The sequence below is a fragment of the Styela clava genome, chromosome 6, assembly GCF_964204865.1.
Source record: "Styela clava chromosome 6, kaStyClav1.hap1.2, whole genome shotgun sequence".
NCBI classification, from domain to species: domain Eukaryota; kingdom Metazoa; phylum Chordata; class Ascidiacea; order Stolidobranchia; family Styelidae; genus Styela; species Styela clava.
The window spans coordinates 23,713,901-23,725,612 of record NC_135255.1 but is presented as its reverse complement, the minus strand read 5'-3'; the positions used below and the strand labels follow the sequence as shown (position 1 = coordinate 23,725,612).

Here is an 11,712-nt window from a genome sequence, read left to right as displayed (position 1 = left end):
CAAACCACTCATGAAACATATTTGGTAATATTTTGTTATCAAAAAATGTTGCTTTTACTTTTAAAATATTTTTTGAAGTGTTTTGGTGTTTCATTAACCTTTTGTGCTCGCTAACCTGAATCAGCGAGTTTTTTAGGTGTCGCTGCCTGAATCCTTATCCTCGCTACTCCTGTCACACAAACTGGGTTAGTTTCCTATTGAGCCTCCTAGTCTTGTTTTTTCTTATGATACGTTTATTTTGTGTTGACGAATAATTGATGATTGATTGATTTAAAAGCGTTTAAGTTTGCAATATACGATACACAAAATTTCTTGTTTTTCCACACTCCAAAAGGCCCCTCCTGACTAGGCCATGTGCCTAAGCACGTGCTTATTTTGCTTGATGGTTGATCCAGCCCTGACTGAGGCAGAGCCGCAGTCGCGACCAGAATTTGCAGCGTGGGTTTTTAAAAAGTAAATTTGCAGATGATCACAAACTCGTACGTCTTTTACGACAGTATTTCAATGAGGGGTTCATTGCTCACTATCCATCAATCTTTCCCCAAAACCGAAATAACTTTGTGGATATCTTTTTATGGTATCGTTAGATATTCGTGAATGCTTGTGCCTGGCGTTGGTCAAAAAGAAAGGCACGAGTAAGCGTCATATTAATAAAAACTTCACCAACGTTCAAACAAAAAATCGTACTGGCTACGTACTTGGGCAGAAATAGGCTGTCGACGCACAGCAGTAAGCATCATTTACAGCTAGGTAGACATACTATATCATTATTAAGTTTGCTCATGCGTTCGTAAATTCGAAACGCGCGGAAGATAATAATGTGCGAGAAGATTTCTGAACTCGGTGCTATGGCGGTAAAGTTCCCACTACCGCAATTTGGTTTCGTGTTCATCCAAGTCCACGCGCCTTGAACGCTAAACCGAAATTTACTATTTCCATACCCCGAGTAGGGTGGTAACTTGACAATGGACCGTAGTTGGAAACAAATGTTCTTATATTATATCCTATTTAAGAACGAGGCAAATCATCACAAGGCAAACTTATTTTGGGTCCAATTTCGATATTTATGAAAAAATTCAGAACATATGGTACAATGGACGTAATTGAAAGAAATTTTCACGAAAAATAGCTCATTAATCAGAAGATCGTCATAATTGGAATACCGTTTCCTGTAAACAATTCGGGTGCCTTTTTTCAATTGTAAATGTTCCGCGAATTGCAGATGTGTCAATTTTATAAACTCGCCTAAATACGCCAATTCATTCCATTCTAATAAACTTAGGCAATGGTGGGGAGGTGGGTCATTTTTTTTTTCTTTTTCTTTTTTTAGCCCTACAATCTGCACATTCATTTGATATTGCGTGGCTAACGCAGAGAAGGTGAATGTAGTTTTTATTCGGCGACTAGGAGATTCTCTGATGATACACATCTCACAGCCAAAATGCGTTAAAAAACGTTTGTCATGTGTCCCACTGCGCCCCAGTTGTGGGGCACATTTGGATAGGCCGTAGGGCACAATGGGACAGTTCGTTGAATTTACCGAAGTATGCTTTTAAAAATAGGCAAAGAATCAGCATCATCTAAAGAACTGTGGGACTTCAAATTTGGAGACTTACTTTTTTTTAAATCGATGTTTAACCAAAATATTTCAGATCTTTTCGCAAAAAAATGCCTAAACAAATTTTATGCATTGCCGACATAAAACAACTTTGGGAACATTCGTGTTTTGAGATTCCGCATTGTAGATTTACTTGTTCAATATTTTAAATTCCTATTATTATTAATAAAGTGATTGTTTTACTTTTGAATTATGCCTAATTTCAATCAATTGATCATGAGTTCTGAAACTTTCATTCTCAACGATGACAATTCTTTGTTAAAAAGACCATAAACATCAAATACAGGTTTTTGAGTGATTTTCAAAAAAGAACAAAAACCATTTTTTAAAAACTAAACTGTTCACTGCGTCCACTGAAACAAAACCAACATTTACATATCAAGTAAAATTACTAATTCCGGCCGAATGCACATTATTTATTTTTTCGAATCTATAAATATTTTTGAATCTAAAATGTATTCTACATTGGACCATGGGCCAAAAGATACCCTAATATCACACAAAACATAACGCATCTCTAGGCCTTTGAGAACTTGATGGATCAAATACTGTCGAATTGGGGACATTCATAACCTTTAACCTGTTGCGACTTCCGCATTCACCGATGCAAAAAGATGTGACGCCTGCGATTTCTTGCTCTGAACGTCAACGCGCTCAGGCCTGACTTACAATGTTTCTTGTGTATAAAACGCAATGTAATGGTGTTTCATTGCCGGATTTATAGAAATACTGTTTTCAGATGCGTTCGATATTTCAGTAAAAAAAACATACACATGTACGATGTACCGTAGGTTCTGCTGTAATCATCAGTTTTTAAATCGTGAACATCTGAAAAAATGTGATATACATATATACTTTATCAAACTAAATCTGCCATTATTATGATCATAGCTATAACCAATCTTACCTTATAACATTTGCAGAAGTAAACAGGATAACTTTCTTTTTCTTTGGCATACCGGTAGGTAGCCTACCTTTTGAGCTGCTACCAGTACCGGTACCTGCATGCAATCATACCCCCCATTTCAACACGTTAATTTACTCAGATGACATAATGCCTCAGAATACATTTCGTTCTTTCAAATAGTATCTGTTAGTTCCCGCTACGAAACACCATGTCATTCCAGTATTCATAAGAAATATTGCAAGTCAGGCCTGGTCGCGTCGGCAATCAGAGCAAGAAATCGCAGCCGACATCAAGTCACAATAGGTCAAAAGTTAGGAATGTCCCTAATTGTGCCCAGTGAGAGCGTGTCCCACTGAACCCCGGTTCATTGTACCCTGTAGGAGATGTCCCACGTCGAGATTAGAAGGCACATCCACTCGCCAACGTTATGAATATTTCACTATAAACTAAAGCTGAAAAATACCAGACAGTGGTTTGTCCTGTTGCAAAGTAAAAAAAGAAAAGACTGGGATGGCGAAATTTTAGTTTCAAGAAAAGACTAAGATGGTGAAATTTTTGTATCGACCCTCCTAAACCATTTTCATCTTATAGCTTGCGTCACTCTACAGGGCATTTGTCCATTTGCGGGAACGTTGTAACTCACCGAAAGGTGGGTTCAAACATCGAACCGAAGACCTGATTCCGGATATAGTACGAGTGTGAAAGCTGATTTCCCACTGTGCCCCATGTCCCACCGTGGCCTACCTTCCACTATTTATTCAGTAAGAAATTGCGGATAATACTAAATCTCACGACATAATATGACACTACAACGTCAATCCCACCCTGTGACGATCCAACGAGTTTTTGATTTATTGTCATCAATGGTTCGACTTCCTTTTAGTTTAAGAATGCCGTGCGGGAACAGAATATTCTTGTTTGAAAAATCCGAGGTTCAGGCGGTTGACTATCAAAAGCTCTGTTAGTTTGGAAATTCTAATTCTTCATCATATATGGAGTTAATATTAATGAAATTATGAACATGCTCAATTGGTCAAAATCCGTACTGCCATTTGCTGTTGTAAGCGCTGATATGATGACACAGTGCACTAGATTCATCCGTGTTTGTGATTGTATATACAGTTGCTTTTTGTGTAAAAATTCACTAGAGTATGTGGTTTGTATTTAGTTCTAGATATACCAATTAGCTTTAGATATAATATAAATCCGTCTCGTCGAACGGACACCTTTCAAGACAAGTGACCGTTTATTGGAACCTGGGACAAAGCCTTCTAACACGACAGTTTCACAAATTTTATCTGTTGACGGAAAAAATATTCAACTGCTGTCAGCTGACAAACACATATGATTTACAGACTTCACGAGCCATGGGCAGTATGAGATTCATTCCCAGTCACCCTAGAAATAGTTTAAAAATACATGTAGGCATAAGCGCCACTGGTAAGCTACAATCATTACTCGTACAGATCCCTAACCTAAAACAACAAAACTTTCCATGTGCTATTCTGTGGTCCAAAAAGTCGGCATACCCAGATTTAGCTTACTTTTTAGCGTTGGGAAAGCGCCGTGTCACTGAACGCAATGGCGTTATTGCTTGATCTGCGTGGATTACTCTCTGGTCACATGGCATCTTCCGGGTTGGCCTTTTGTTGTCGAATGATGTTTAAAAATGCAAATGCGAACCAACAATAACTATTCCCTTTTATACTGCTTTGGTAGCAACACAACCATTTGAATAATATTACTTTATTATTCTGATTAATAATTTCTTGACACACATAATCATAAAATAGAATCAAATGACTACTGCCGTGGAATCGGTGAAATGTTCCAACTGGTTTGCAAAAAAATCCGAATGCGGCTTCTAACTCAAGAATAACAAAATTTAGATCCAGAAAAACTTCAGGTTAATATAGCTTTTTGCTTGTTTATGATGAAGTTTATTTTTAAAGAGACTATTTTTACAATATAGTTCACATAATTTGGGGCTGATAAATTTTAAACTTGTGATTACAAACAAGTCGACTCCGGCTTCACTACCGGCAGAAAATATTACAAACTCTGACGTCAAGCATTGAAATTTAGGCTCGGGTATAGGAGATATTTGACATACAGAAATTATCCCATGAATACATACAAAGTAAAAACAAATTGTCAAATAAAACCGAAAAATCCCTAAACAAAAAAATACGAGGACTTAATAGTCTTGTCGCAAATCGTTGGGACTCGGGTATAGGTAGGTATGGTTAACTCCTTAGGAAACCCACAAAACCCATGTCCTTGTCGCTAAATATTGAAAATCCGATATGCGAAATGACATTGATTATATAGAATTTATTTAAAGCTGGACAATGAATTTATGACCAAAGAACAATAAAATTGTTGCACTTATAGACTACGAATCATGCAACGTTTCTATATACAATCATAACCTGTAGTTGCTTTAGAAATCGTGAATTCAAGATTGCCCAGTAGTTTGTCTGGCTATGCTGACATATCGATATCAGTATGGAAAGGTTTGGTATAACTTTAGGATAGTACAGATCCAGGCTTATAAATCTAGAGTTCAAATTTCTTGCTCGTAATAGTGGCTCTATGCGTAAACTGCGTGTTCAGAGCTTTGTTTAGAAAAATTGAGCGTTTATGTGAAATACGAGATTACGTAAGTTATATAATATAAAGCATGCTGAAACAACTGTATAATGTGAGACTGAATAAAGATAAAGTTGTGAATAAATCAGAAATGGTCACGAAAAAAAAAGTGGTTGTGAAAATCTCGGGTTCAAACCCCATTCCCGCCACCTCACCATGGTCGAAGGATTTTCTTTTTCCTGTTCTCGTGAATCTATTTCATGAGACGTTTCACAGTTTCATCCCAAACAAGGCTGTTCTGTGCGAGAAGCCACTGATACATAAGAAACTGATATTTTCACGTCTTAAATTTATTAGACCCTGAGTGAGGCGGTGGGCTTGGGGTTTGAACCCGAGACTTGAGACGCCAACATAGTTAAGTTCACTTCAACTGGATATATTTGAATGTAATAAAATAACAGACCTGCTGTTCAAAATGAGCGGTAATATGAACAGTGAAATCACATTAAAATAAAATAGTTTCAAAAAATCATTCTCATCGAAATCAAAATTAGGGAAAATAAAATCGTCCGAATATTAAAATCTTTCTTCAACAGATGATTTCATGAAAGTCAATTCAAGTTTGTTTATTTCTGTTGTTGCTCAGATCTTCTTTGACGAAGCCAAACAATTTTGCCGTCATGATCGTATATCCTCACACCCAGTTCCTATAACAAACAATAAAGATTCATTAGAAATTTATACAGAATCACAGATATCGGGGATAGGAAAGTTGATCAGATGGCTTGAACCATTCTAGATAAAATATAACTTCTATCAATGTTGGAAATGGCAAAGTAAACTCTAAATAACAATCAAATCTGCTGCACTGGATTCATTGTAGGGACTGTTGCTTGGTTACCGCTTCTTAACCGTCTCATAGGCTTTCCACTCCGCCTATATAATAATATCCACCCCAATTGTAATATTATGAGTCAATGAGTAAGAATGTTTTCTCATCATTTCCCCAAATTATCAGTAAATTTACAAAAAATCATAGTAAACTTGATGTGAGCACGATTTTACAGTTTTAAGCAATAATCGATCGCGCTTGGCCATGTATGAAATTTGTCTGGTTTATCTTTTACTATTGTTCTATAAAGCATGGCCATACATGAATTTGCTGAACTTTCCTCTCGCAACCAGATCCAATCACCTAATCTCCTACACATGCATCAATATCATGTTTTGCAACTTCAAAGAAACGAAAAACATCTGAAATTCAATGCAAACAATTCTCACCGTTGTTGGAATTGAATCCAATTTCCTCTGAATCATCTCAATATCTTCAGGTTCTACTCTGTAGAACAGCCACATCTCCTCAGTGATATGAGGCAAGATGTCGTAGAATATAACAGCTTTATCATGTGGGAGAGGTGGATCATTCTATAAACAAGGAAGCAATTCTCATATATAGGAACACGAAGGACATCGGTATCGGTGAGGAATTAGATGAGCATGGTCGGCGGACAAAGGTGACCGAGACAGTGAAGCATGATGGAATAAAAAGTGTTCCCCTTCAATTGAATTAAAACAGCAAAATTTTGAGTAAAATATCGGGCCGCACGGGGCTTGAAGTAAATTGATTACCCTTGTAGAAAAAAGTTTCATTTTTTCAAAAATGACTTGATTGATTCATTAGTTGCGGAGAAGCGACTTTCACACGACAAGAATTCAGAAAAACATTCTATGTTTGCACTCAGTGTAATGAGAATACACATTGAGCTTGAGACAGTATGGATTGTTACAGTGGAAAAGAATAAATGACGTCATATGAGGTTTGTATATCAGGGGGTTGTTTTGATACCATACTATGACATCACACTGCTATTTTTGTCTCCGGGTTAATATGAGCCAAAGGTTGCAAAACTAAGTTTATGAAATGCTGAGTTAATCTTAAAACGGTTTCAATGTGAATTATAGGGTTGGTTGAATGATATTAAATAGACTTTTTATTCACTGTGCAGTTTTAACTTGGTGTCGATATCGTAAATATAATGAGTGAATAATATGCGTAAATTAATTTTCAATGCGTGAATATACATTGGAAAAGTACCGCATGGGACGGAACGATTAAAATTATCTAAAACATTTATTTCCAGCCTAATAATTGAATGCCAAATTCCGACTTACACAACATATATTCTTATTCAATGCATTCAATTTACTAAAATTTAGGAAAATTACGGACGTAGTTTAGATATATTTGGTCAATTACTTGTCTAAAGCCTTGTATAGAGTCTGCATAACATCTGGATTACCGATAGAAAAGACGACCCCACAGATTGAGGAACCCGAGTTCAAGCCCGGGTTAGTCCAACGGTCTTCACGTTTTGTTCTTAGTAAAATTTATGTAATTGCTGAAATAAGGCTTTATTCAGAGTGATATGCCACTTTACAAAAACTTTTTTTTCTAAAATTTGGGGGAAAAAATCAGAAAAAAGTGTTTATTTAACGTGTCTCGGACATAATTTGTATAAATTTGGTCAATTATGGAGAATGGAGTTTGCATAACAGCTAGATTACAGGCATAGTGAAGTGATATGCTTGTCTGGTGCCTTGTTCAGAGTAATATGATAAAGGAATGTTGTTGAAAGAGAAATAACCGAACAAGTAGAATCAACTCACCTTGACTGCTTCATCTACAATCCTCTCCAACTAAAACAAAATGAAACTTTGTAAATTAAACAGTGATGGCATTTGTAGTATGGCTCGGGGTAATACTTAAGAAATGATGGAATTATCAGTCTGACATCTTGAGTTCGAGCCCTGGTCAAACCAGTCAGCCCAAACTTTTTATACCTTCTAAGATATTTTGAATTAGATCAGATGTCGTCATACTGATAACAGGAACGCCACAATAATCATTTTAGACTCTGATTACAATAAAAAATTAATATTATTTTACAAGTTTTAAAATTTGTGACGTGGCCGAGTTCAAATTCAATAAATTGATAAGTTTTAATAAAAAACTTCAAAACCTAAGAATAGGAGTCGACACTTCGTACGAAAAGAAATTCATGCGGTGAATATAAAATGATTTCATACTGACACTGTAATTCAAACAAGTGAACTCACTTCAGTAACAGGTTCGGTAGCAAGTATCTGTAAAGCAAAGGCTAAACTTTACAAAGTAGAACTACAGATCTGGTTGCAAAGTCAGAATACAAGTAAAATAAATAAAGTTCAACAAATTTTCTGTATTTCTAGCGACCACCCTGTATATTTGCTTATGCATAGATAACACACTGGTTATATATGGCCAAGAGATCAGAGAACCTGGGCGAGACCTTTGTGCGAAAACCTCGAAAAAGTAAAAGGGATTGGACAATATTTCCTGTGATAGTCAGTAGTTTATTTTATCACAAACCGAAAATACACATTGGATGAACATAATTAGAATGATAAAAAAATGCACTTTAGTGTAAATGGAGACGCAATAGAAAGTGAAAATCGAGAGAAGCAGAAGCGATCTTGAACAAAACTAACGCAAAGGAAGATCCTATTCGTGAATGGGCCGATATGTATTTTACTTTATTTATAAAACTTGATTCAAATTTATTACAAAGCGATTTTTGAGCAACAGTGGCGTAAACTGGTCAAAGAAACGTTTCCAAATTTTTAGGAGTAATATGAAAGTAAATTTGAATTCATTAAAAATTTTACTACTTTGCTTAGAAAGACAAAAACGAAGAAATAGAATGTCTCGGGAGGCTTGGGGAAAACTGGTGCAGGGAGTAGTTTCATCGTTTCGCATAAAATGGTTTGCAACCTTAATTCGTGCTGGCGAATCTTTGGTGTGAACCAATAATTACAGGGGCGACCACTTGCTTTTCAAAAGTCAACAATTATGCGTAATTTGAACTGAGCACTTCACTTGAAGGTCGCAGTCGAGATGATGTAACCAAGCTGGTAACACGCAATAAATACATTTGAATCGATATTTTTTCCGTGGCAAACATCCAATGACTGCGGAAAAATCGACATAGCCTAATCCATTACACACTGACCGAGGTAAATGTTCAAAGGATTGGACTCGAGATCCATAACAAATAAATTTAACTGACTCACTTTTTCTTTGACTTCATTCTGAATAGAAAAATAATTTCATTGAGAATAATTTGAAGCAATAGAGATGAGCAGCTTACATAGCATGGTATGGAAATAAAAATTTAATATTGCATTGAAATATCAAGATAAAACGAGAATCACTTTCAATCAACTCACCGGAACTCCAAAAGTAGCCTTCTTTATCTGCAAATGAGAGATTCAACATAATTAATTATGAGAAGTGCATGGTGTTGCATTTGCTTTAGGTAATGGTTACGAAATTGTTAACAGTGAATGACCCATCGTCTGTTACTTTAACCTGTCTTTACCGCATTATTTACTGAAGTGTGGAAATGGGGAGATCTGCTTTATATTATTGTTACATTATGTAGTCCAGTGGTTCTCAACCTTTTTCAGTTCGCGGACCGGTAAAATTCCAAAACAAATTTTGAGGACCGGCGGACCTTCAAAATTAACCAAAAATGTCATGAATACAAAACATAGTCGAAAGAAATTACGACAAAATGAGGCCGTGCAAAAGAAGATATATATATAATCCAATTTAATGAGGAATTAGCTGCTGTCGTTTTGATAATATACGTTTTAAACGCGGCTCTAATAAAGTTTCTGCAAGGCGACGTAAAGCGTTGACTTCCACGCAATTTCTCTGTTTGGTCTTGATGAAAGGGAACGTTGAAAAGCTTTTCTCACAAAGGTAAATTGTACAAAAACCAGCAGTAATTTAATGGCTCTGTCACTGAGCTCGGGATATTTGTTTTCAAGAGCATTTCGGGGCATGTTGTAAAGAGTTGAAGTAGCAGTCTCTTCCTCTGTCCTGTCAACACTACCAACTGGGTTTTCATGCCTCCATTTTACTATCAAACTTCACTAAATTATAGGCCTACTGTCAAATTACGGAACGTGCAAACTTTTCAATCAGGTACCGTACTATGTGCTATCAAACTACTCGGTTATGAAGTAAGCCGCCGTTATGAGGCCATAGATTTAACGAACATCCAGCCGTTCAGGGCTTAAATCAGGGGTGACGAACCTATTTGCTATCGTGAACCATTTTAACCAGTCACCGCTGAGTAAGCGCCTTTTTAGTCTTACTACCAGGTAATTTTTATTTACAAAAACAAACAACTGCATCCATACGAATATATTGCAGCATAAAATAAAAAGGAACAGTCAATGAATATTTTGTTCAGTGACGAATTTTGGGAATTTTTAGCTTTACTGAGCGCTTTATATAAGGACGAACAGATGAGTTGAGATGACTTGGCAAGTCTCAATTGCATACTAAGATTTTCGTCTGTCAGTCATGAGCTGTATCGATTAGGTTGGGAAATTTTGTGGCGTCATCTCACTTGGCCGCGATCTCCGCCCGGCTTGAGCGTTCAAGATACGAATTCCCGTTCGATTACCGCAGCATTTTTGGTCGACTACCGGGGTATCACTGTACAATCAAAAAAATAAATTGTAGTCTTTGATATTTTATCGCAGATCTAGGGATTTCTATAACGTTGACATCTAGGAAATAAACTTTAGTGGGAGCATTGCGGTAGTGCGGAAACTGTTTTGCAAGAACAGATCAAAATTGGATGATTCGTAACAACGCAAAAATACGAATCAAAACTAAATATAATGCGGGCAGTTTGAAACACTAATTTATAGCTGTGGATTGTCGTGATATTTCATAGTAATGTTTTTATTTTGTCGACGCAACCGCAGGTTATATTAAACACACAAATTCAAACTAATAAAGAAAAATATGAATAGACTCGCATTGGCCGATTGCATACTTTGCGCAAATGCAGAATCATCATGCCTAATTGTGGCGACAGTTTTATAGTAATTTTCGGATTCTTTTCAATTCCCTTCCCCTTTTTGGTAATTTTGACATTGCGCTCAAACGTATTTCAACCTATGTCTCATCGAAAGTTCCTTTATGACATTTTGTGTCGAGTTAAGATGCAAAATTCTAGTTAATAATGCTTCAGGGACGTATTTCGGGAACTTTTGTACAAAGCCCCCGCCATAAAAAACACTACAGCCTCCGTTCAGCTAAAATAAAATTAGAAATAATCCAGTTACGATTTTATAGAGTGAGGGCTAGAAATGTAGATTGCGCCGGAAATTCAAATCTTCCTTCTCATTACGAACCTGAACCGCAACTGTATATTTACTATTCCAGAACGTGGTGTTTTTCTGCTTCGGAAGATCCGCATTTGGCAAGACTTCGAATACAGAAAATGTGAATGAATTCCTCCTGTGACAATTAACCGATTATTGAAACGTGGGCATTTTTCCAAGATCTCCCGTTGTTTTAATCATTGAGCTGAAGTTATAAACTTTTTATTACTTTCAAATATCACGTGTATCGTGCGCCGAAACATTCCACAAAATAACGTTACCCCTTCTCCGTTAATCTTTGTGCGTTTTCTGATAAGATAGCGTAACTATGCCCAAGAAAATGGTCATTTTGATTCATTGTTAAAGGTAT

The 11,712-nt window shown here is 36.4% G+C and overlaps 1 protein-coding gene across 1 annotated transcript in view; it reads right to left on the bottom strand.

The window, feature by feature from the left end:
- Nucleotides 1-4,294: 4,294 nt before the first annotated feature.
- Nucleotides 4,295-11,712, bottom strand: part of LOC120333711 (protein NLRC5-like) — a 33,809-nt gene continuing 26,391 nt past the window's right edge. The window contains exons 12-17 of the mRNA XM_078113345.1: nucleotides 9,384-9,410; nucleotides 9,228-9,245; nucleotides 8,235-8,261; nucleotides 7,785-7,814; nucleotides 6,399-6,542; nucleotides 4,295-5,824 (exon numbers count right to left, since the gene is read on the bottom strand). Of these exons, the coding sequence (XP_077969471.1) occupies nucleotides 5,744-5,824; nucleotides 6,399-6,542; nucleotides 7,785-7,814; nucleotides 8,235-8,261; nucleotides 9,228-9,245; nucleotides 9,384-9,410 (327 nt within the window). The 3' untranslated portion in view covers nucleotides 4,295-5,743. The remainder of the gene's footprint in view (nucleotides 5,825-6,398; nucleotides 6,543-7,784; nucleotides 7,815-8,234; nucleotides 8,262-9,227; nucleotides 9,246-9,383; nucleotides 9,411-11,712) is intronic.